This window comes from Eulemur rufifrons, chromosome 6 (assembly GCF_041146395.1).
Source record: "Eulemur rufifrons isolate Redbay chromosome 6, OSU_ERuf_1, whole genome shotgun sequence".
NCBI lineage: Eukaryota > Metazoa > Chordata > Mammalia > Primates > Lemuridae > Eulemur > Eulemur rufifrons.
The window spans coordinates 92,361,838-92,388,500 of NC_090988.1; the positions used below are offsets into that span (position 1 = coordinate 92,361,838).

Below are 26,663 nucleotides of genomic sequence, written 5' to 3' on the forward strand. Positions count from 1 at the left end.
TATAGTTTCTCTATGCTGCCCAGATTAAGAACCCCTATAAATATCATTTTATTCAATGTTTTTAAAGGTTTTATTCTAGCTGGGGTTGTTGCCATTTTGAATGCTGTATCTACTGTTGCTCTGTTAGTGCTTCTCAAAGTGTAGTTCCCAGAATCTGGAAGTTCCCCAGGATGCCTTAATGAAACCTGCAAGGTTGATACTATTTTCACAATAAATCTAAGACGTCATTTGACTTTTTAATTTGCATTTTCTCATGCTTGTACAGTGGAGTTTTCCAGAGGCAACTAAACACGGGATGGCCATCATCACTCTGATGTCAAAATGCATTGACTTTATTCTTGTTACTTTAAAATTAATTAATAAATACAGATTGTATAATTTATGTTTTAATTTCAATTACAATAGATATCAGTGGATATAACCTACATAAACAAAAGCTTTGAGGTTCTCAACAGCTTTTAAGAGTGTGAAGTGGTTCTACAGTCTTTGGTCATTGTAAGTGAGATGGAGGGCATTCTGAGGACCAGGAATCTGGCAGGCTGGTGAGGAGGTTTGCTAACTTCATATAAAAGCTACAGATATGATATGGTACTATATTATTTTAATTAAATGTCTTAATATAACTTTGTGCCATAAGCATCACAAGGTAGCCTGTGTGAAAAAAGAAAATTGACCAGTTCACTATCACAGATCCTACATGCAAGACCATCTGAAATATTAATAAATGCTTTCCACAATAAAATTACAGGACACAAAAATCAACTTGGAAAATATTTATAACAAAAATTACATATAATGTGTCAATATCCTTACTCTACAAAGAACAATTGAAGTTCAATAAGAAAAATATCTGAATACCCAGATAGAACAACAGATTAAGAACATCGGCAAGTGATTCACAGAAAAAGAAATACAAAGAAGTAATAAATATATGAAAAGCATTCAACCTGCTAATGACTACATAAATGAAACAGGAAATCTATAAGATCAAAAAATAATTGGTTCTGTGACTAAAGTGTTTGAGAAACAGTCCTCTGTGCCTCATCAAGAGGCCACTTAGTTTGGGTGTGAACTGGGAGAAGGAAGCAAGATCATGGTTCCCTGTTAAGCATAGAATGGCCAGTGGGGGAACTTTGGCTTAGAAGCCAGCAGTGTTCTGTGCTGATCTGATTATAGCTTTTCTAAGAATTAGTGGCATGTTTGGAGAGCATGCCATTTCCTCTCTCTGGGACGCTCTACCCATACAGTGAAATAATATGATTTCCATGGTTCTTACAGGCATAAAATTCATTCTGTAACTCTAGAAGTCTCCACTTCACTTGAAGGTCTGTGTCACGCTAGAGTTTAGAGCAGGGGAGGGGTCAGCAAACATTTTCTATAAAGTGCCAATTAGTAAATATTTCAGTTTTTCACAACAAACCAATTCTGCTGTTGCAGCATGCAGGCAGTCTCAAATAACATGTCAATGGCTGTGCTCCAGTGGAACTTTATTTACAAACATAAGCAGTGGCCTGGATTTGGCCTCTAGAGTACAGTTGACTGATCCTTGGTTTAGAGTAAAGGCCTGATAATCCAACTGCCTAGGTTTTAAAATATGGTTCAATCACTTATTTGTGTGACCTTATATAAGTTATTCAAATTCATGGCTGAAATTTTCATCTGTAAAGTAAGAATAATCATACATTTTTATGATTAAATAGTACCTCATGCAGATAAATGTGGAGCACTTGACAGTCCCTGGCCCTGCCACGGCACGTACTCTTTAAGAGTGAGTCATTATCATTTGAGGTAACCAGATTCTAAATCAGTGTGGTTTGAAGGATTCTCCCTCCACCATTACCTGAGTGCTGAGCCAGTCCCAGTTCTCCTCCATGCTTATTTGCATTGGTATGTGGCTCATCTGGGTAATATATGTCATCCAGAGACTTTCAAGACACCTTTTGGGGGAATACAAGGAGCAGGTGAGGACTCTCTGGGGTTTTTCAGTAGTAGGCACATCACTGGGCTTGCATAACCCCTGGAACACCTGGCTGAGCATTGGAGAATCAAAGGTTCCGGTAAAATGGTGGTCGTTCTTTTTCCTTTTTGAAAGCCCTTTATGTCCTATATAACCACAGATGACACAATAAGGATTCAGCCCATGACCTTCCCTGCTGCCAAACATCTAGAGTTCTGGTGCAAAGATCAAAAACACCAGGGGAACTCCAGGGCATATGCAAAGTGGTTGACAGCCTGGGCTTTGTCCTCAGAGTGGGTTCAAGTTCTGGTTTGGCACTGGCCTTAGCCCTAACTTGCTCTTACATACCTTTGGGCATGTCATTTAATCCCTTTGAACTTCAATTCCTGCAGCAGAAAAATTAAGGTGATACTCCCTTACAGGGTTGCGTGGGGATTACATCAAATAAGATAATACATATAAAACCTTTAACAATGTGCCTGAAGCACAGTAGGGACAATTATCTTTACAGTTATTTAGGATTGAGAATAATAATGCAACAGAATGAGGGAGAAATACACTGGAAAGTTGTAGAGGGCTATTCAGGCAAAAAGAATAATCTGAGGTCAGTTTGCTTTTGGGAAAATCTCTAGTCATAAAAGAACTTTAAAATATTCCTGTCCTGTCGTTACCTTTGCCAGAGATTATGATGGGTGTCAACAGATTACACTTTTAAAGGACTTGGGCATAAGCTGAAATGCTTCAACTGTGAATGAAGCCAGTGGAAAAAGTAGAGACAAAGATAATACTTCTTGCAAAGAGCTTGTTTTTTTCAACTATTTCAACTATTTTTTTTTTTTTAACCTTTGCTTAAAAACACCTCAGTTCTAGGAAATGGGGCATGGTGTCATCATTTTCTGCCAAAGACAAATAGCTCTGATAAGGAAGGTAAGAGGGCCACCTGGGTTATGGTAATAAAAGAATATACTTACATGACAAAATATATGAGCAATAGGGTTCCAAAGATTCCATAGAAAGGGCCAAATGTGATGAAATGTCGGATATAAAAGCTGCTAACCCAGGCGATGTCCTGAAGAGAAAAGTATTTGAAAGTTAGATGCCCTGAACATAATTTCATTTCCTCTTCATTGGCCTGGGGTCCCTTCAGGTACTGGCTAAATCTTATGCCCTGCTGCTCAAGGAAGCTATGTCTGGAGGGGTCCAAGCATTTTCATTTTCTCTCTTCTAAGTGGTCTGGTTTCAGAGTATGAGCCACATTACTCACCACCCAGTCTTTTCTAAGGTACATCATCCGGAGGGATTTCAGACTGATATATGTAGGAACGTAAAAGGGGAGCACTCCTGAAAAGGAACAAAAACACGGTGAATAAATGAGTAGAATGTGACCCCAGTGCAAATCAGCAGGAGTTTATCTCCTTATCATGTCACTCCTGGGGTGCTGCCCCTGGGAAGGGACGCAAGCCCACATCCTGGACTCCATTGGACTTTCCAAGTTCAAGAAGCTGAAGCAGGAATTTGGTCAGCAGTTCCAGATTCTAGCTCCATCACAGAGGCTAGAGAAGCTTTGAAGATTTGAGTCATTTTTGATGGAGGTATCTCCAAAGAGCTTCTGCTCTGAGCTTTCAAGTATATTCAAGGTCGTTCAGTCTCCCAAAATCATTTGGATTGAGCCTTGTCACACACAATGTTAGGGTGGTGGAAATAAAGAAGATGTCTTCATTTCCTGGTCAAAGAGTTATTTACCTGTGTCTCCCCCAGCACCATCAAGGCCACCCAGATCTCACAGGAGTCTTATGGAGACCCTTTGGCTTTCAACAAAGACTCTCTTCTTGGCCAAACTCTAGTCAGGATCCTCTGAACCCTCTTCTCCTGGACAGAGTCTCAATGTTGTCTTATGAGGACTGCAAACTCTCAGCACAAATGATTTCACCCACCCCTACACTAAAAAATATTGAATAAACACTAGCATTGTTTCTAAAAGCTCAGTGTCCTCTCTCTAGGAAGACTCCAGCCCCCTTTAAGTTTCTGCCTGAGAAAGCTCAGTGCTGCCAAAACAGTTTACTCTTTATTCCAGCCCTAACATGACTATAGACATGTGCCCTCCTTTTCTTAGAGCATTTACTTTAGAAAACTTACAATTGTAAATCCTTCCTCTCTTGGTTTGAGATATATCTTCTACAACCGAGAAATGTCTTTCTTTTTTTCCCACTTGTGTAATATTTTATTTCATTTTATTTTACCATATTGTATTTTTTATTTCAATATATTACAGGGATACATATGTTTCGGTTATATGGGTTGCTTTTATAATACTTGAGTCAGGGGTATAAGTGTGTCCAACTCTCAGATAATGGCCATTGTATCCTTCATTTCAGTTTTTGTCTGTCTCCTCACCCCACCCCTCTGGCTCATTTCAGTTGAATTTTCCTTCCCTCTATGCACTTTTATGCTGATTCGTTAGAACCAATTTAATAGTGAGTATATGTGTTTTTTGTGTTTTCATTCTTTAGATACTTCACTTAGGATAATGGTCTCAAATTCCATCCAAATTGTTGTAAAAGGCATTAAGTCAGCCTTCTTCAAGGCTGGTATACATATACCACATTTATACATATACCTCTGTGATATACATATACCGCATTTTATTAATCCACTCACGAATTGACAGGCATTTGGGTTGATTCCACATCTTTGCAATTATGAATTGTGTTGTGATAAACATTCAAGTGAAGGTGTCTTTTTGATCAAGTGTCTTCATTTCTTTTGGGTATCAAGAGTGTATAAGCATTCCTTTCTCTCTGCAGCCACACTGACATCTACTGTTTGGGATTTTTTAAAAAAGGCCATTCTGACTGGGGTAAGGTAAAATTTCATTGTGATTTTAATTTGCTTTCCAAGGTGATTAGTGATGTTGAACATTTCTTCATGTTTATTGGCCATTTGTCTATCTTTTTTTGAAAAGCTTCTGTTCACGTCTTTTGTATACTTTTTAGTGGAGCAGTCTTTCTGTAAAGATCTTTCACCTCCTTGGTTAAGTATTTTCCTAAGTATTTTATTTCCTTTGTAGTTATTGTGAAGGTATCAAGTCTTTGATTTGATTTTCAGCTTCACTGTTATTGTTGTATGGTTATGCTACTGATTTGGGTACATTGATTTTGTAAACTGAACCTTTGATGAATGTATTTACCAATTCCAGAAGTCTCTTGGTGGCATCTTTGTTGTCTTCTAGGTATAAGATCGTGTTGTCTGAAAAAAACAATAGTTTGAAATGGTCTGTCCCCATTTGGGGATGCTTTATTTCTTTCTCTTGCCTGATTGCTCTGGCTAAGACTTCCAGCACAATGTTGAATAGAATTGGTAACAGTGGGCATCCTTGTCTTGTTGCAGTTCTTAATGGGAATGCTTTTACTTTTTTCCATTCAGTATGATGCTAGCTGTGAGTTTGTCATCTATGGCTTTTATAATTTTGAGTATGTTCCTTTGATGCCTAGTTTGTTGAGAGTTTTGATCATGACAGTGTTCTGAATGATTTTTCTGCATCAGTTGAGATGATCATGATGATCTTTGTTTTTGCTTCTGTTTAGGAGGTGAATCACATTTGTTGACTTATGTATGTTGAACTATCCTTGCATCCCTACAATGAAGCCCACTTGGTCATGGCGGATTATTTTTTTGATATGCCGTTCAGTTCTTTTTGCTGGGATTTTATTGAGCATATTTGCATCTATTTTCATAAGGAATATTGATCTGTAGTTTTCTTTTTTTGTTGTGTCCTTTTCTGGTTTGGTATCAAGGTGATACTGGTCTCATAGAATGACTTGTGGAGGATTCCCTTCTTCTTGATTCTATGGAATAATTTCTGCAGAATAGGTACCAACGCTTCTTGGTGGGTCTCATACAATGTTGCTATGAGTCCATCTGGTCCAGGGCTTTTTTGTTGGTGGTGGTGGTGGAAGATTCATAAAGCAAACTCTACTAGCTCTAAGTAGACAGATAAACAGCAACATTGTGATTGCCAGGGACTTCAACACTCCACTGGCAGAACTGGACAGATCATCCAAGTAGAAAATAAATAAAGAAACACTGGACCTAAATGAGATTATAAAACAATTGGCCCTAGCATATATATACAGAACATTTTATCCTCAAACCATTGAATATACATTCTACTCATCCACACATGGAACATTCTACAAGATTGATCATATTTTAGGCCATAAAACATGGTTCAACAAATTCAAAAAATCAAAATCATATCATGTCTCTTCTCAGACCACAGTGGAATAAAACTAGAAATAAACTCTAAGAGAAACACACAATTCTACACAAAGTCATGGAAATTAAACAACCTGCTGCTGAATGATTATTGGAATAATGACAAAATTAAGATGGAAATCAAAAGATTCCTTGACAAAGGAATGACAAAGAGGACACAAGCTACCAAAATATATGGGATGTAACAAAAGCAGTCCTGAGGGAAAATTCATAGCCATAAATACCAATAACAAAAAGACAGAAAGATTACAAATTAACAATCTAATGATATATCTCAAGGAACTAGAAAAGGAAGGGAAAACCAAGCCCAAAGCCAGCAGAAGAAAATAAATAACTAAGATCAGAGCAGAACCACACAAAATGGAAATTAAGAAAATTATACAGATCAACGAAACTAAAAGTTGGTTCCCTGAAAAGGTAAACAAAATTGATAGACATCTTGCCAGATTAACCAGGAATAGAATAGAAAAGACTCAAGCTCAATTATGAATTAAAAAGGAGATATCACAATTGATACCACAGAAATACAAATTGTCATACGTGAATACTAAGAAAATCTCCATACATACAAACTCAGAAACATAGAGGAAATGGAAAATTTTCTGGAAACACACAACGTCCCAAGACTCAATCAGGAAGAACTAGCCCTCCTGAACAGAACAATAATGAGCAATGCAACTGAAGCAGCAATAAAAAAAATCTTACAATCCAGAAATGTCTTTCTCGAGGACATTAGAGCCATCCGTCTGAGACATAGTCATCAGGAAGGGCAAGGCCCCTGCGTCCTGGTCTGTGTGGGAGGGCAGGAGCCCATCTTCAATAAGCTCCAGTCAGTAGAAACAATGGCCTGGACTAATCACATTGACCAGCTCCCCTACCAAAACTCGAACATCTTTCAGTACTTTAGCTTGACCCAGCATTTGAAAAATCTCTCTCCCACCTTTTGTTTCAGCAGAATTAAGCTCATCATATACTGAAGTCTCCCGTACTTCAGTAGCCTGAATAAAATCTGTCTTGCTGCCTTTAACAAATGTCCAGTTCTCCTTCTCTTTGACATTTGAGTAGGAATCATTCATACCCAAGATGCTAAACTGACATTTGCAGGGAAAAGCCTCAATGAAACAGCTCTTTGGGGGCAATGTGGTTTGTGCAGTGGGCATTCTGCAGTGAATCCACACCATTCACTCATTCCTCATTAGCTCAAGGCATATAGCACCCTGCAGACAGGGTAGGTAAACACACATTTCTCAGGAAGGTTCGTAAAAGAAACTCCAACAGCTTTTTCTTCTTCAAACACTCATTTAGTTAGGCTGGGGATCTGCTACCTTTCAAAATAGGGGATCAATGTCCTCCTTCTTGAAGAGTAGGGAAAGGTGACCAGTGAGGGATGGGGGAGGCTAGAGTCCAGCTGTGGAGGAGCCAGCAGGGATGGTCAGCCCCACCATTCAAAAAATTCACCCACCACCATCATCCTCAGGAATGTAACAGGTGGCCCCTAGTGGCAGACACTTGGGCAAATCAGATCACCTGCACCAGTGTTTCTCAACCTCAGCACTGTTGCCATTTTGGCCAGATGATTATTTGTTATGAGGGGCTGTCCTGTGCATTGTAGAACGTTTACAAGGCATCTCTGGCTTCTGCCCACTGGATATCAGCACCACCCCCCACTTCTATTGTGATAACCAAGATATGACTCTGGACACTGTCAAATGTCCTCTGGGGGGCAAAATTGCCCCTGGTTAAGAACCACTGATCTACAACAAATGTTTGTTTCCTCCCCTGATTTTGGTTTATTTCCCAAATGTGTTCCATGTTTTAGATGGGCAGATTTGAGGTTCCTTGAAAACTCTCTTTGTGAGCTGCCATGAGTTTGATTTTTGTTAAGAGCAAAGGCTTTTCGCTCATTATGTTCTTTTCTTGGCATCAGAATTACTCAGCTACCTTTCTTTCTCTCAGGCCTGGCCTACGTGTTCACACTCAGCTGTGTGGGTCTCATACCTTCTACAGCTGTACGTAGGCCATGGAGCAGTCAGCTTTCTTCCACACAGGGTCGTGGGAGATCCCTTTTATTCCTGGGCCTCTCCTTTCTCTGGTGTCACACTAAATGCTTCAGGACTGTTTTCCCATCTCCTTTCCCTTCCTGCCCAAATACCCCTCTCCTTTTCTTTTGACACGTGTTTTGTCTTTCCAGGATGAGAGTCCTGGGTGCAGGATCCCTGGACTGGCAGCCGCCTTCCCCTCCCCGCCCCCCACCGTGGGCATCTCTCTCCCTCCCTGCTCACCACACAGAGTGAGGAGATGGTAGTTAGAAACCCCTATTTGCTTTTCCATTTCCCTTTGCAGATTTCTACCTTAGTGAGTCTGAAACAAGACATGGTGCTTTTCCCAGTAACAGTAAGACCTGGCAGGTTTCTGTGAGAGAACTGCAGTCAGCCTTCTGGCTGACAAGTGGTGGCTTCAAGGAAATGGGATGGTAAGGAATGTGCCTCTGGCAGACTCACCCACGAAGTACAAGTGCTGCTTTTCATAGTCGATGTATTTGATTTTTTTCTTGCCATACTGAATGGAGAGAGAGAAAAAAAAACTGAAATAGGAGAAAACACTTCTCATTACACTCAAGGACATGTATGTGTGAGTGTGTGTGTCAGTGTGTGGATGTTTGTGTCTAAAATCTCTATTGAAAGAGCCATGTCTATTCAGTTTTTGTTGACTGTCAAACCTGAGTCACTAAAAGAATCAAAACTGAGATGGGAGTAAATATTGTGGCACCTTTTTGCTTTAATTAAATGTGAGCAATTCTTGCACGAATGGATTGTGGGGATTGTGATAATTTTTTTATTCCCATGAAAATCATTTTAAAATTTTTTCTCCTTATGTAAAGTGGAATAGTGACTGAAAAGGAATATTTCTAATGAGTTTTTCTAGCTCTTCTTCAACGGTGTAATTTAGGATCCTGTTTGTAACTCAGATTCCATTTTCATTCATTTATCCAACAGATAACTAATGGGCATATTATAAAAGATATAGGCATGACTCTCTCTTATCTTTCCCATCTTTCTTCTTTTGTCTTCTCATCATGGACCTCACACTATGATTTGCTATTTTAAGGCATAATGCTAATATTCATAATATGTATTACATATTATATACATTTATTTATTATATATTATCACATAATTGTTATATTACACTCACTATTGAGAATTTGATTCTTTTTTCTAGGAGTCCTCTTAGTTAATGTGGCCGTGCTTAGGACACAAAGACAGCAAATGCTTTGAGAGGAGGATAGAACTAATGGTTATATCTCCAGTACCTGGCAGACATTCCATAAAAGTTTATTGAAGGAATTAATGAGTGAATGATAATTCACACACATTCCATAGTTTTCCCTATGTTTACCTAGTTGCAACACTACAAGCAGCATTTGACCACTGCTTCCCTGTTCCTTAGATATCTTCCCTCCTATGGATAGATTTCTTTTATTTGGATGGTATGGTTGGCTCTTCCTTCTCTTATTTTCACAAATTAAAAGAACTGTCATGGTGATAAAGTAATAATAGCTATTTGCAGTTACTCCCAATCTCCAAATATTTCAGTAGTGGGAAATATGGAAAAGGGACTAGGTAGAAAGCGACTGGTCTGATTTTGGTTATCTCGTCAAAGGAGGATTCCAAGTCTTTCAGGATGAGAGCTCAGGACATGGAAGTTTCAATAAACGCTTGTTGAAAAAATTAATGTCTGAAGAAAGTAGTAGAAAGACTGGCAGTAAAGAGGGAAGGAAGGAAAAACTCAGGGCTCATCAGAAACGTTTTTGATGAGAAACTGCTGAGTTTTAGGATCTAAATAATTTTAGCATTTAAACAGAGTATCAGCAATGTCCTGTACAGCGGCTTTGAAACTATACTATATAGAACTCTAAGGCTCTAAGCATGTGTCCCTGGGGCAGGTGCAGAGGTTGGAGAGGGGCCTCCCTCATCTGTGCAGAGGCAGCAGGTGCACTGAACGCAGCTCTGGGGAAGGCAGATGCGGAGAGAGCCAGGCTGCTTCATGAACTGCGGTGGGACAACCTCCTTTGCTCTGGGCAGTGGGGGGAAACTAGAGAAATCAACATGTCTCGATTCTAGTGATAAGCACAGAAGTGCACAAAGTGAAAGGGGTGTCCTTGTAAAATTAACGGGAAAATATCTAATCTTGCAATTTCCTAGTAACTGTTAAAGAGCAATCCTATGAGTTCTCTCACTAACAGGTACCTAGCAGTTCTGTTTTGCATAACCTCTGAAAAGAGCTGACTAGATGGAAAAGAGATATTAAGTATAAGTATCTCTCTTTCAAAACTTCTTTTATAATCTGCTTTTTTTTTTTTTTTTTCTGCCTAAAGGGTCCCAGAGTGAACAGCAGCTGCGAGCTTCAGGCCTCAGCCATAGCTGGAGGGCAGGGTCACATCTCCTGCCATAATTCCTTCTCCAAGGAAAGGCAGGGGAGCCAAATCTTAGGCTGTGACATCTGCTGCCCCTTCTGTTATCATCTTGTCATAGAGAAGAAAGAAAGCAGGAGATGCAGCAGTTTCTCAGCTGTACCCCACTGATTTACACCCTCCCCGTTTAAAATGTCTGAATGGCTGGTTTTCAAGGCCAGCACATCCTCCCTTTCCCCACCTTCCTTCTGGCCCTTTCTCTGGCCCATCCCCACCCAGGAAAAAGTAAATAAACTTCTTCTTACCCTAAACTTTGTCTGGAGAAATCTTTCTCAAACCTGGGTGCACTAGCTCACACCCTAACACAAACATCAGGAAGTCCAACTTGTTTGGGGAGCCACTGTCAAAAGCAAATGGTTTCTGATCACAGCCAACAATTTTTTTTAAAAAATTGAAATAAGAGACATTGTTTCCTATTTCAGCTGGGGAAGAGGGTGAGTCTTTTCAAACTGGGAAAAACTATTTTCGAAAGGTCCCAGGATTTTTGGTTTATGTACCAGATACGCCTAGGTGACAACTGACAAAGCTATACTCTGCTATTTTATAAATCTCCTAAATTTTTCCAGAAGGAGATAGCAACTTCTGCCTAAGTACCTGACATTCAGGAGCCAGCATTTCCCTTTGAGAAGAGATGCATTTCCTTGCTTATCCTTATACCTCGTTTGTTTAAGGAAGTCTCCCTCCTAAAATACTTGGCAATTTAAGTACTACTTAACATGATGGTTTTAAGTTGAAGTTAAAAAAAAAAAAATCAATAACTCAGAAATTCTGAAGATGACTTTTCTCCTCCATTTTCTGTAGTTTAAGAAGTTTAAATTAGAGCTGGCACCTCTAGTTGTGTTAAGAGGGATTTAGGCTGTGGTTTATGTATAAATGCACCAAAAGGGATATGAACTAATTGTAACAGCGTAGTCTCTTTTAACTGGACTAGAAGTAGTTGCGATAACTAGATATTTAGGTATTTGTGATCTAGTGTTTATAGAACATACTGTCCTGTCTTCTCTTGGTGACTGTTTCTCCACATCTTCATTAAACTCTGGACAGTCACTGCCAAACTCACTCATCTAGATCCACTATCTCTCCCTGGCTGGTGTTGCCACAGAGGTATTGATATAGGCACTGGGCAGGGACCCATTGTCACCGGGGTGACTCAGATAGAGTGATGTGGGTTCTCTAGTTCCTGGAGGAGGAGGTTGGACCAGATGACCTTGAAAGCCAGGAGTCATGATTCCAAATCTTAACCCCAGGTTCAGTTACATCGAGTCTATATTTTGGACCTAAAAGAAGGAACGATGCTCCCAGATCGTGTGTGAACCCAGAGCATTCAGCTTGATCTTGCCAAGGCAAGGCCAACGGTCAGCCTCTGCAGAAACCACTTCCAGGAACATTTCTCAGCTGCCAGGATTTCTAAGCGTACCTCAACAGGTTGCAAATCTCCAAGCACAAAAAGTGGACCCAATTTGACATCCGGGTCTTTGGGGTAGATATTTGGTTTTACATGATGTTGGAAGTGCCCGTAATTCCACCAGTTTCCTGACAGGCCCTGAGGAGAAAAGAGGGCTTGTTAGCTGGAAGACTTCTCTCCTGAAATACCCTTCACTATCAGAGTTTTCTGAATCCGTCCCCAAAGTCAAAATAAGATATTTGAGAGTCTCGACCTTGCCCCACTGCTGGGTCACAGAATGACTCATTGGACAGAGGCTGTCATAGCTTATGAAGAAATAATTTCCTCATCCAGAAACATAACTTCAGGCTAAAACAACTTCTGATAGTGACAATCATAAAAGCCTGTTGAAACAAAATGTTTTTCTGTCCTTCTCTTATTTGATCCTCATTTCCCCCTGCCAAAAAAAATCTGAAGGGAGGTGAGGCAGAGAGTATTATTGCTACTTAACACGTAAAGAAGTCTCAGCTCCAAGACTTTAATTAGTTCTGGAGAAAAGAAGTGGCCCCAGGTTTCCTACTTCAGTGAATATTTCAAAGAATGGATCTGAAGGGATCTCTCTGTGGGGTTTGGCTCAGATCATCGCATGTTCCAGCTTCAATGCTTTCATATCAAAGTGAGTGAGAATAAAAATATTTTAGCTGATGGCAAGCTTGAATCACCTCTGATTAGCTTGTTTGTGATTCTCTCTCTCATTGAATGTCTGAAAGTTGTAATAAAGCAAAGGATTTGGAGGCACAACAACCTAGTTACATAAACTAGATGTACAAATACTGCTGTGTGGTTTGAGCAAATCACCCACCCTCTGAGAGGCTCAGCTCCATCTCCAGCACACACAGGAAAAGCACATTTACCTCCGTGGGTTGTTCGGGGAGACATGAGATGCTGTATGTGAAATGCTGGCACACTGAGATATTCAATTTTACCTCCTTCACGTTAATAATTTATTCTTCATGGAAGAATAAACAGTAGTAGTTTTTGATTGCATATTTGACATCTCTTAGTAACTAATCTATACATGTTTTACTCTGCACTAATACAATAGCCATTAGCCACATGTGGCTATTGAGCACTTGAAATGTGGCCGGTGGAATTAAGATGGGCTGTCAGTATAAAAAACACACTGGAATTTGAAGGCTCAGTTAGAAAAAAGGAATATGAAATATCTCAATAATTTTTATATTGACTGCATGTTGAAATGATATCTTTAACATATGTGCTGTAATAAAATTATCTTTTAAATGTGGCTATTAGAAAATTTAAAATGCATATGTCATTTTCATGTGACTTGCTTTGTATTTTTCTTGAAGCATACTGGCCTAGGCCTTATACATCTACGGCAGAAGGGATGTGTAAGTTTGAAATTCTGTAAGTGTTGGCACTGCCTTTCCACAGTCTTCTTTGCAGAGTCCCCTCTCAGCAACTCCTCCCACCCCCAACCAACAGGAGCCGTATTCTCCTCTCATTTCTAACGCTCCACAACATCCTTTCAGTGGAATTCTTCCCTCCAGCCCAGATCCCTGTCCTTAATCTCATGCCTGAATGGGCACTTTCCAAATATTTTATTTTGGGTGTCTCGTGATGTCTCAAACTCAACATGTCCCAAACTATATTCAACAATTTCTATTCCCCTTCTGGAGCCCATCACTGCTCTTCATTTTCCCCATCAAATTCCATATGATGGATACAAAGTTACAGTTAAACAAGAAGAATAAGTTCGGGTGTTCTATTACACAGTAGGGTGACTACAGGTAATAATAAAATATCGTATATTTTACAATACTTAGAAGAGAGGAATTTAAATTTTACTACAAAGAAATAAAACAGTTTAAAGTTATGGATATGCTATTTACCCTGATTTGGTCAGTATACAATGTATACATGCATCAAAGCATCATGTTATACCCAATAAATATGCACAATTATTATGTCAATTTTAAATAAAATAAAATTTAAAAAAAGAAAAGACACTGGGAGAAATACGTTAAAAATTGAATATGACCAACTCAGTATTACAATTGTGCATTTATTCACTCATCCATTGTTAATTTTGAAGTATTTACCATGTATCAGACAATGAGCTAGGCATTTAGAATATGAAGATAAATGTGATAAAATGGGGTTCCCACACTTATGAAACGTACAATCTAATGAGAGCAGTAGACAGCTATGCTCAGCCAGTGTGATAAGGAATGATTCTCCTTTTCAATTCAGTCCTTCAAAAGCCAACATTTTGGCCTCTTCCACCATTCACTGAACTTCTTTAGCCACTGGCTACCTATGCTATCTGGTAATATGAGAGACAGGATTTGATTCCCAATGGTTCGGGGAGCAGATCTTGACAGATAAAGCTTAGAACAGTGGTCAGAATAATGTGTGATCTAAACTAGTTGGCTCCCCCTAACCCCTCTGTCTGGAAGCCACTATTACTGGAGAGAAAGGAGAGAACACTTCATGGACAAGTGAAGGTTATAAACTCTGTACCAAATAGGCTGCCCCTGCACCAAGTTCTAAACATGAACCACCCTCAGTCATTTCTCATTTCCAAGAGAGGTCTTTTCTCAGTGTGGTAAAAAGCAACTTTAATTGAAATCTCTGCTTGGCCACCTATTTAGGTATGTGATCGTGGGCAATCTCCTCATCTCTGACATGGATGAGATTTCTGAGCGGATTACAGGAAATAACATGTTTGACACCTTCCCTCCTCCCACCAAAATGAAGTGTTATAGCATGTAGTCGTGGAATCAGTATACGCCAGATTTTCTAGGAAGATTGTAATTTCAGTATTCTGTCCCATTATCCCTATAATGAGATTTGATTCTCATAGTTTTTAAAATGTGCATAGTGGGGGTTATAAAAATATGGTACAGAGAGTCCATTTTGATTTTAGTATTGTGCAAAAGTCCAAAATGTATGCAGACATTTCATGGTTTATTTTCAGAAGGACTCTTTTATTGCACAAACACTGCGAAGACCAGAACATATATATTTTTATGAAACCAGGAAATGAAAACCCCAAAGAATCTCAATATCTGTGCTTTTTATGGAAAAGGAGAGGAAAGAGGTAACTGACGTGAAGTTAAGTTTTGACATTTAAAATCTTGAGAGATATATAAGGTGGAGATGTTGCGGTTTATATCATAATTTTCTTTGTCGTGTCCTCTCCACAAGTAATAGTCTCTCCTGCACATTGTTGAAGCTTATATTCATTTTGCTCATGAATCACTCATTTTGGTTGCAAAAATGCAGAGTACACTTCATTTGCTTTTAAAAGTCATTTCCCATTTTATCATTCTGCTCATAAATCATCAAGGTTATATTCATTTCAACTAGTGCAAAACTGTTTCTGGAGACACAATTGGTATATAAAGAGCTGTGTACAAATTTGGAGCAATGGGATAGCAGTGATTTTTTAAAAGTTCCCCCAAGGGTGGGGATGATCTAAAATATTCCACACACTGGCACCAAATCAACTGCCAGTCACTCCGGGGCATGTGAGTCTTGCCTTTCCCCTGATTCCTCAGATCAGAGGAGGGAAAATGGGAAGGGACATTACCTGAAAAGCACAAGGACATAATAAAAGCCTCTGCTTTTATTCTGTGGTAAGTGTTTCTGAGTGTATCCAGAAACACCTCATCTGTCTAACACTGGTGGAAAAAGGGTACAATAGTGTGCCTACAGGAATTCTCTGGTTAAGTGAAACTTGTCATATAAAATGACAATTTATTATTCATTCTAATCACTTTGAGGGACAGATATGCATCTAATATGGATCCAAATTCAAATCCTTGCTATTTAATCTACTTAAGCCTCAGTCTGCTCAATGGGAGAGACTGCAGATAAGAACAGATGTTCCAAGTGTCTTGCAACTCAGTGATACTGTGACTTATGTGCTACTTCCCTGTCCTCCTCACACCATCATCATTAAACCTGTGTCTTCATGATTCTGGGTCCTCATTTTGGTTATAGAAGATTGTGCCCACTATTGGGAACAGCTAACCATTACTGAGCATTTCCCATAGCCAGGCACTGTGTTGAGCATGACACGTGAGTATCGTATGTAATCCTGACAACGTCCCTATCAGGTCCCTAAGCTCATTTTACAGTTGAAGAAACTGAGGTTCAAAGACATTAAGAAGGCAGGTCTGCTGTTAAAGCAGCAGTTCTCCATCCTAGCTTCAGGTTAGAATGGCCTTGAGGAGATTTCAAAACCATGCTGATCCCAGGCTCCACTGCAGATGACTTTAATCAACACATCTAGAGATGGTGCATAGGCATCATTTTTTTTTAAGTTCTACAGGTGACTGAGAATGACAGCTAGAAATGAGAAGCACTGCTCTAGAGCCTGCACTATTTCATACTGTGCTAGGAATTCTTCCATTTACTAGTTTGTGGCCATTGGCTTAAATAGTTAACCTCGTTGAACATCAATTGCAGCTGAAAAACAGCTATAATATAAGGTGCTATAATCTGCATCTTATAAGAATTACACGAGACAATAGCCCAAAGGGGCTTGTTCTGAACCTGGCACGTGGCAGGCTCTCATCTGACGTGGGTCCCATCTGCCCTTCCTCACCATTTGCTGGCAGTGGTTACTGCTCATGGCTCTCTGTGGGCCTGACCCCTGCGTTTCCTTCACCCTTTTGTAGGGGACACTTTCTGGGCTCTGAGTCAGTTTTCCTTCAGAGGCCCTTGTTTGAATGCAGGCTTGGGTAGAGGAAGGCTCTGGCCTTCCTTCTGGGCCAGAGGACAGAGTCACTAAATCCTAGAAAGTTCTAGAAAAGCAGAGATCTAGTTTTACTTCTAATATTACAGATGGGAACACTGAAGGCCATAGATAGAATGTGCTTTACTCAGAATCACACAATGAGCATTGTCAGAGCCGGGGCTGGAAGCTGCCCTGAGAAATCATGTTTGCTCATGCACTCACTCATTCATTCATTCATTCATTCATTCAATAATGTTTATTGAAGGCCTACTATGTGCCAGGCACTCTCCTAGGTGCTGCAGGACAGTGTACTTGCTTCCTGGAGCTTCCTAGCATATATTGGGGGGATTAGACCAGCTGTCCTATCACTGTCTGCTTTTTCCAGCAGTCTGGGTTGTGCAACCCACAGCTCTTGAGCAGAAACACCTGCATTTCCCTGGCTACTCTTTCTCTTTATCTTCACTTTTATCTGTGCTCTTGCATCTTTTTCTTTATTTCTTCACAGCCCCACGCTTCAAGGACTAATCAAGCCTGCTGAATTCCCCTGGCTTCCCAGCAATAAATGTCCAAATCTCTTCTAAGAATATTCCCATTCATGATGTTACAGTGCATATCTTCATTTTTAAAGGCACAAACTTTCTCCTGTGAGGTGGTTCCTTAGAGAAATGGGGTGCCAGGGATTGGGCAAAACAGTCTATCAGGATAATGAAGAATATAAGAACTTCCTGAATAAAACTAATCATTTTCCCCATAAAATTTTAAAGCCCTCATTTTAGCACATATTTTATAACACTGTATTACATATTAGTATATATATTATCTACACTATTAGTACATTTACGTTTATTAGTGGAGTATGATAAATATTTTTTACTAATACGAGTCCACAAACAAACGTGGAAGCCAGTGCCTGAGGAAATGACATTCAAGAATCCCCATCATACTCCCTGACATCCTGTACCTTGAGATGGCACATCAAAAATTTGTGCAACAGATGGTTCCACTTGGACTTCTTAAATATGGAAAGGTGTCCCGCATCATGCTGCAAAAATCCACTCTGAGCCTAGGAGAGACGAAGTTGTTGTTAGAGATGTTGGGAACTCCAGAAGAAATCAATAAATGAACCCGATAGTAGATTCGTGAGCCTGTTTGAAAATACTGGGTGATCTCATCTGACCTCAAGCCAAGTTTTTATTTTCCACCATGTCCTGCTTTCTCTAACCTCCGTGCCCTAGCGCAGGTGGTTCTCCCAGCCTGGAATGCTCTCCTTCCTGCTGCCAAAATCTTCCAGGATGGAATAAAGAGCACGGATTTTGGAGTGAGACAGATTTGGATTCTAAACTGTTCTTTACCACTATTGATTTTCATGACTCTGGCAAGTTCCTTGGTAGCTCTGACCTTCAGTTCTTCATCTGATAAACAGGGATACTAATACCTGACTCATGGGCTGTTGTACAACTTATCTAGGTGCAAAGTGCCCAGCTCCTGCTAAGCACCAAACAACTTGGATTCTTTTATTATTTCCAAAAGTCACTTTTTATGATATAAAGCAAGATGGCTTTTCAAGAAAAAAATTAACATGCAAAATTCCATAATTTGGTAATTCATTGCTGTTAATTCTCTACAAAACCTTTCCCACTCATTCCAATGAGAATTAAATACTCATTTCAACTCCACCAGTGCACAACTGTTCCTCTCATCAGCATTAATACCATTCTGCCATGCAGTATGATTAGCCGATTGAGTGACTATCTGCTCCACTAGATGGCTCCTTTCTCAGGAGCAGGAAGCATGTGACTTTCCCTTTGTATCCACAACACAGAGTAGCATTCATAGAAGGCCATGTTCAGAGATCCACACTTTATTCCACAAGGATTTATCAAATACCCTGCTAAGTATCAGTTGCTTTTTGTCATTTACAGAGGAACTTATATGTTCCTATTCTCATATAATAAGATATAGCCTCTGCCCTTGGAGAATTAACGATCTATGATAAATGTTGATTGGTTAATGAACAAAGAAAAAAGATGAGTGTTACATGGCCAAGGACAGAACTTCAGTTACTGAAATTGCGAGAATAAAACAGGGCAAGCAGTAGCAACTGTCATTAATTAAATATTTACCATAAGCCTGACACTATACTAGGTATTTTACACCTGAGTTTGTTTAGTCCTTCTCAGCATAATTCCATATTCATTATTAGCCTCATTTTACAAATGAGAGAACTGGTGCCCAGTGAAGTTCGGCAACTTGCTGGTAAGTGCCTGACAGTGATGAGTAGCTTTCCAGTAACCATCAGGCAGCAGCTGACACGAATGCCAGGAAAGAAAAAACTCTGAACTATCCTGTGAAGATACTGCCCACCCTTAGGATATCTGCTCACCCGGGAAATTGTGAGAAGAAATGTGATGAACATTGTAACACACCAGCCACTGCCAAACTGACACAGTATTAGCCAAACCAGGACTTCCAAAATCAAGATCTGGGCTAAATGAAGGAAGAAGAACCCCAGGTTGGCATCGAACATCTTCATAGCTTCTACTGTCTTCCGTAATTCTTGGAAATCTTTCACCAACTGGGACTGTGAAATAAATATTTTTAAAAAAATTAGTTCTTTTAGGGAAAAAGAAATACTAATTAACATCATTAATATTTTATTAATTTAGTGATAAATTCATTTTGTCAATAGAATTTTATTAAGATATATAAACTTAATTTTCCAGAATTAAAAACAAAAAGTGATGAACCCAGTAAACAAAACCTTTGGGGAAAAGGTGATTATAATTACTTTTTTTCTGGAGAAAAGAAAGATGATTAGTGACTTGTAAACTGTTCTCAAACTGTTATGGAACTCAGAATTAGGTTTTTGCAGAGGAGGAGGAAGGGGAGAACAGCTCAGTAGAAGGATACATAAGCCTAACGGCTGCCTTTTAAGCCATCAGTATTATTTCATGTGTTGATTAAGCTCCGGCTTTGCTTTGGAGAACTTGGTCATCTATATGGTTCTGTGATACCATAGTTACTGGTACAGTTTACAAAGTGCTGTGAAGTCAAATTTTTAATGTATATAAAGGGCTTTTTCACACAAAATGGTGAACATAGAACAATGTACTTCACTTAGATTAACACTAAGGATGAATTTTCTGAGAGCTGCTCAGTAAATCTCCAGAAACAAGACAGAGTCTCCAGTGGCTTTAGTGTGTGTCTATGGGTTAGAGTGGTCCTGTGTAAGTACACTGTGTGCATGTGCCTGTGTGTGTGTTCATGTACAATATTAGCATTGGTTTATGCGTTTGCCGCAGCATACTGGGGCATGTGCAAGGTTGGAAAGAAATACCTTTTGTCTAATTAACTAAAATGGTTGGAAACTAAGGCAATTCAGAAGGTGCCCAGGGTACGAGATAGTAGGGTTGTACAGATGGAAGAAAAGAGAGAAAATAGAAATAAGAAGAGCTATGACAATAATTCTAGATTCAAAAATATCATTTCAAAAGTCACTGAAGAAACTTTTATTTTATTTTATTTTATTTTTAAGACAGGGTCTTGCTCTGTCGCCCAGGCTATAGTGCAGTAACGTGATAGTAGCTCACTGCAGCCTTGAACTCCTGGCCTCAGTCAATCCTCCTGCTTTGGCCTCCCCAAACGCTGGAATTACAGGCATGTGCTACCACACCCAGCCTGATGCAACTTTTAAAGGGCCCACTCCCTGGCAAAAGTCTGGATAGATTCATCTCACAAGCCCCCATCCACCTTGTAATTCTTGTGGCCATAGATCATTTCAATAATTTTCTGATGTTAATTGGTCATTTCCAGGCTACCTCCCAGCCTAGTCATAATTTCCTACCCATTTACTGTAGGGGAGGGGGCCATCGAAACCCAGAAAAGTGACTGGCCTGAAGTCATAAGCAAGTCAGTGACAGATGCTGGACCTAAACCCACACCTGACACCCAGGTTCATGCTCAAACACTAATTTTCTATACATAGTGACTTGCATATCCACACAGATGTGCAAAAGAAAATTTATGGTAGATGTTTACCCCCAGAGACCAATAGTCTTTTATATAGTGATTGTCCTATATCTCTCAGCCATTAGTGGGATTTTCTTTTTCTTACAGGGAATTTTTAGAAAAAGCAATATAGGTTTCCATTATCTTTCCTTTTAACCTAGGGCCACCTGACCCAAATGATAGAGATATAGCTGGACGTTTGTAAATTACTAGTATCACCATTGGATTCATAATAAGGGTAATATTTAAAGTTTATGAAGCATTGACTGTGTTCAGACATTGTTGTAAGCACTACAAATGACTTTGCTTCTTTCAGTCATCTTCCCAGTAACTCTTCTCAGGTTGGTCCTGTAGTTGCTATTTTACAAGGAGAGAAACTGAGCCACAGGGAGGTTTGGGATCTGGCCTAAACTTACACGACCTGAGAATGGCAGGGCTGGGGTAAGTTAAGGCCGTCCACCCTCAGAGCCCAGTCCTCCCAACAGAGCTGTGCTGCAGGATGCACAAGGGCCCATGGAGTGACCCTAAGCATTAGTCTCAGATTTGCTCATAACCAGTTGTGTGTCCTCAGATCAGCCCTGCTACGTCTGCAAGTCTGTCTCTTCATTTCTTAGAGAGGGAATAAAATTTTAACTCTTTCTGCTTCATAGTTGTATATGGACCCGTGTTTTGTACTAATTACTTCAAAAGAATTAAGAATCAGACAAATGTAAGCTGTTACCAAAAATTGCAAAAAATGGAATTGCTCCATATTAAGTGAAATCCCTTTAAGCTTTATGTAAAACCATTCAGGCGAAGTTTCAGTCTTATAGACACATTGTGAAGATAATACTTCATGTTGTCAAAATATTAAAGAAAGAATGGGATTCATCCTTGGGAATACCTAAGGGATTGGAGCCAGAAAGAAGTGATTTGGAGTCTCAGCTCTTTGATATACAAGCCGTGGGACTTTCTGAAACTAATTTATTCTCCCTGAATAATAATTTCCCCAAATAGAAAAAGGGCTGTAGTTAGGAAATATTTACATCTTTCACTCAACAGCTATTCATGGAGTTCCTACTACATGTCTGATCCTGTGCAGGTTGGTCCTGAGGACAGCAATAAGCCAGATAGGCAGATTCTCTGTTCTCATGGAACTTAGTTCAGCAGGGAACATAGACACAGGCAGAAAATGCATAATTACAAGCAGCCACTGAAAAAGAATTACATGTGTAAGTTGCCTGGCAGGCAGTAGGTGCTTAGAGAAGTGACATTACTGTTTGATGCAAGGACAAAACTTCTATTCTTTTCACAGAGGGCTAAGAGTTCTGAGGATGTAGAGAAAGATACTGTTTTGAAATATGCAGAATCCACTCATTTACTCTGTTGTGGGCACACCGAGGCACAACAGCTGGTTTCTCACAGAAAAGAGTAAATTGGCCTCTATGCCTTGTCTCCATCCTTCCACACACTTGGATCCTAAAAACTCACTCACGTTTTTGTGTCTCTCCTGGCTGGGTTCTCCGGGGGCAAGCTCTCCAATGAGCAGTGGCTTAAGGTACAGCTGCACAACGTCAAGCTCTGGGTGTACAGCCCTGAAGACATCCTGTAAATCAGAGAGACCTGTTAGAGGCTTAGAAGGGACAGACTTATCTACAGATCATCCCCTTGCTTATTTCACTCTGTGCCAACCGTGGCAACCAGCACAGTATCCATACAGAGGATTTGCATCTACTCCAGGTTGATGCTTCAAGTTGATTGATCAAAATTACCCTTGAGAGCCCCTCTATGAAAGTCCCATGCTAGATACCCACCCACTGTACACAATGCTTCTCTAGGCATGAATAACACAGCCAGGTTATCCTGGAGCATTGACAACACCACTGTTTATTGTGTTAAGAACCAGGAGAAATAGTTGGTTGAGCTTATAGGCCCTGATGACTCTTTACAGTCCAGCATCAGTCTTGGTGTGGAAGTTGCTCACACTCTCTGAGGCATCCAGCAATTGAGGTCATCTCCCATTGAGGGGTCCCTTTTGGTTCTTGGCCAAAGCACAGAAGACCATTATTTCTCTAGTTATTTCTAGAGAAGGGCAGGTTAAAGTTGACGATGGCTTAAGGCAAAGACATGAAAGATCATGGGAGCACAGCCCTGGAGCCCTGGGTTGTCAAACACTCTTGGATGAGTTTGTCACTCTCTTCACTCTCTGTAAAAAAAAAACTCTGTGGCATTCCATGCAGGGAGTGGCAACAGTCAGGTCCAGAATAGAGGTGAGCAACTGTATTTTTTTCATCTCAGGTGTACATTGAGCAGCAATTCCATGTGGCTATAAGAAGCAGCAGTGGTTCCTGTACCCTGCTGATGTTTGGAAGGAAGAAACTCTTTCATTCCAGGGATTTAAACAGTTTTTGAAGGGATGAAAGTACTTCAAAAGGGAGATTCTGGACTTCCTGGTATTATGCTTTGGGGATGATTAAAAATGATAAAATATCACCAAAGTTGTAAATGGAAGACATGGGAGCCATACAAATTAATCTGGCTTGGTGCTATTGCATAGTACTGATTAAGAGAGTGGAGCCCATAGCTGAATTCCTACATCTAAATTCTGGCTTTGCTACATACTAGCTGTATCATTGTGGACAAGGCTCTTAACTTTCCATGCTACTTCTATATTCTCATTCTTAAATGGTGGTGATGGTAACAGCCACTCAATTCATAAAGTTATTACAATGATTAAATAAACCAATTGGAATGCTGAATGGCATATACTAAGGTCTCAATACACATTAGATCTTTCTTACAAGTATAATTTTAGTGACAAGAACTCAATACCTACTTTCTCTTCAATTCAGAAATTCAGAGATTTTCTTTCTGTACCCCAGTGTCTAATGTGGAGTGAGCTCTGAATTATGTTAGTGAATATAACGAATCCCACCTCTTCAAATCTTGAAGCATCTTTAGATGTATCCAAGAGCTATATACAAGCCTACTTTTAGGAAGGTACTTACGTAATGAACAAGGTTCATTAGAAAGGTGCAATATCAACTCTTCAGATTCATTTCACCTCAGTGTCTCCAGAGGCAAAAATGTAAAATGGGCTTTTATCTGCTAGAACCAGCCCAGACACTAGTGTCCATTCTGCTTCTGCACACTTCTCCTGACCGCCTTGGGAAATGCTGGACTACATGATTTCAAAGTTGTTATCTAGCACATTTGGGAATGACACCAACTAGGTGTCGGGCAGATGTGAGCGGGGGAGGGGATGGATGTATACCTACATAATGAGTGCGATGCTCACCGTCTGGGGAATGCGCTTGAAGTTCTGACTGGGGCGGGGGGTGGGGGCTAGGGCAATATGCATAACCTAAACTTTTGTACCCCCATAATATGCTGAAATAAAAAAAAGAAAAGAAAAAAAAAACAAAGCTGTTATCTAATTTTCACATTCTATGATACTAAAGCTTAGATCCTCTAACCAGGAAAAGAGTGATTCAGTGATTAATGGGGTGATTCAAGTGTCTCACGGTGACCCATAGTGAAAAATCACGTTCTGCTTGTTATTTCAGAGCAGGTTAGGATGGAAAACATCCTGATGGATCAAGATCAAGGTGCAGAAGAGTGCAATCTATTGCAATTTCATCATGCTCTGAGCAGCTATCTAGAGCCCTGGAACAATGGGCTGACAATAATATTCTTCAGGGTTTATTGTTTCTTCTGATTACCAGGAAGGTGCACAGTCAGCACGGTGACAACAGATACTGCAGAGCTACAGCTTTCCAGAAGTGGAGGCATCGGCTGCTCCATGGAACTCTTTTGCTTGCATCAGGGGGCAGTAAAACAAAGGAGGTGAAGTAGTCTTAGAATATCCTGTTTAAAAGAATTTTCTAATAGAACCTGGATACTCTGTTGTGAAATTTCCTTCTTGAAAGGCCTGCAACAACAGGTCCTGTTACCAACATTCTTGGGCAAGTAAATTCTGCTGAAAGAAGGGGAGGAGGTAAGATGAAGGGGAGAGGGGCTAGTGCCCGAGTTTGTAAAGTGTGTCCTATGTACAAGGCGCTGTATGGGCCAACTCATAGGCATCATCTTAGTTCTGTGAGCTTCCATCGCTTCTGTTGTACAAATAAAGTCATTGATTCTCAGAGAGGAGAAAAGTTTTGCCCCCAAATGCCACAGACAATAGCAGAGTCAGGATTTGAACTCAGAGCTATGTGAGTCTAAAGCCATGAAGCCCTAAAGGGCCATTCCAGCCTTAATATGTAAAATTCTTTTTCTTTTTTTTTTTTTTTCATTATAACATTTTTTTTTTATTTCATCTTGTTATGGGGGATACAGAATTGCAGGTTACATACATTGCTCCTGTACCGCCTTTCCCCTCAAGTCAGAGCTCCAGGCGTGTCTGTTCCCCAGGTCGTGCGCATTGCACCCATCATGTAGGTATATATCCCTCCCTTCCCCATCCCCCCCTTCCCGAGTCAGCACCTTCAAGTGTTACCACTCCCCAAACGGTGCACAATGCACTCGTTGTGTAGGCATACCCCCATCCCCTCCCCCACCCCCCACCTCAGTCTGATATCCGATTGGTGTCGTTCCCAGATGTGTATTTAGGTGATGATCAGGGAAACCAATTTTCTGGTGAGTACATGTGATGCTTGTTTTTCCATTCTTGGGATACTTCACTTAATATAATGGGTTCCAACTCTCTCCAGGAGAACCATAGAGATGTCGTATCTTCATCATTCCTTATAGCTGAGTAATATTCCATGGTATACATATACCACAGCTTACTAATCCAATCATGTATTGATGGGCATTTGGGTTGTTTCCACATCTTTGCTATTGTGAATTGTGCTGCTATAAACATTCGGGTACATGTGTCTTTGTTAAAGAATGGTAAAATTCTTTTTCTGAAAGTCCTCCCAAGAAAGGAGCAAAGGCAGGTTGTTTTGTGATGATGCTAAAGTTAGTAGGTACCTGCTGGGCAGATGGTGATGGTGTCTCCTCACCTTAGGTTTTAGTCACATAAAGCACTTTGCCTCTGGCCCCAGACTCACGTTCTCCACACCCTTCACGCACCACCTTCCCTACTGACACCTCCCCATTCAGTGCTCAGCCCACGCCCCTCTGTGCTTCGGAAGCTTTACACAAACTGTCCTTTGCCTTGACTTCCTTCCCCTGTTTTCTCTCCGTAAAATCTACTCTCACACTTGAAGACCCATATTAATTGCGCCTCCCCGGATCACTCAGGAAAGTTATTCCCGATTGCCCCTGGGCTCACATGACACTTTGTTACTAGAGCTTTTCAAATTATGTTGTAATGAATTTACGTACTTGCTTCTTCTTCAGTGGTGTGTAAGCTCTTTGAAGACCAGATTTATGTCTTATTATTGATCACTGTATACTCAATGCGTATTGGTGTGCCTGGAATATGGTATATAATCAATAAATGTCTGATGAATAAGGGAAAGGATGAATGAGTGGATGGATGTAGCATTTCTATAAGTAGGAGATGGGATTGTCAAAGTGTGGTGCTCAGAGAATACAGCATCTCTACCCTCAGCATCTCTATTCTCTGACCTTGCTAATTTAGCATCTCGCATTTCATGTCAGCCTTTTGACTCCCTTCTCAATAGTCTTCTCTACTCTTTAACTTACTCATAAATTTATACCATAACTCCTCTTGAAGTTGATTATTTCCAGAATAGTAACGTGAGAAAGATGTGATTATTACTTTGCTTTTGCAATTGACTTGAAAAGTCTGCTAATTTTTTTATGCTATTTGGGGAGAATGGGGTGATGTGCATTATTGTTAAAGCAG

General features: G+C 40.1%; 1 protein-coding gene across 1 annotated transcript in view; it reads right to left on the reverse strand.

The window, feature by feature from the left end:
- LOC138384504 (fatty acid desaturase 2-like protein FADS2B) overlaps nt 1-26,663 on the reverse strand; it is a 35,962-nt gene that overhangs the window by 3,612 nt on the left and 5,687 nt on the right. The window contains exons 2-9 of the mRNA XM_069470010.1: nt 22,341-22,451; nt 19,242-19,439; nt 17,820-17,921; nt 12,124-12,249; nt 8,734-8,791; nt 3,218-3,298; nt 2,929-3,058; nt 1,841-1,937 (exon numbers count right to left, since the gene is read on the reverse strand). Coding sequence (XP_069326111.1) covers nt 1,841-1,937; nt 2,929-3,058; nt 3,218-3,298; nt 8,734-8,791; nt 12,124-12,249; nt 17,820-17,921; nt 19,242-19,439; nt 22,341-22,451 — 903 coding nt within the window. The remainder of the gene's footprint in view (nt 1-1,840; nt 1,938-2,928; nt 3,059-3,217; nt 3,299-8,733; nt 8,792-12,123; nt 12,250-17,819; nt 17,922-19,241; nt 19,440-22,340; nt 22,452-26,663) is intronic.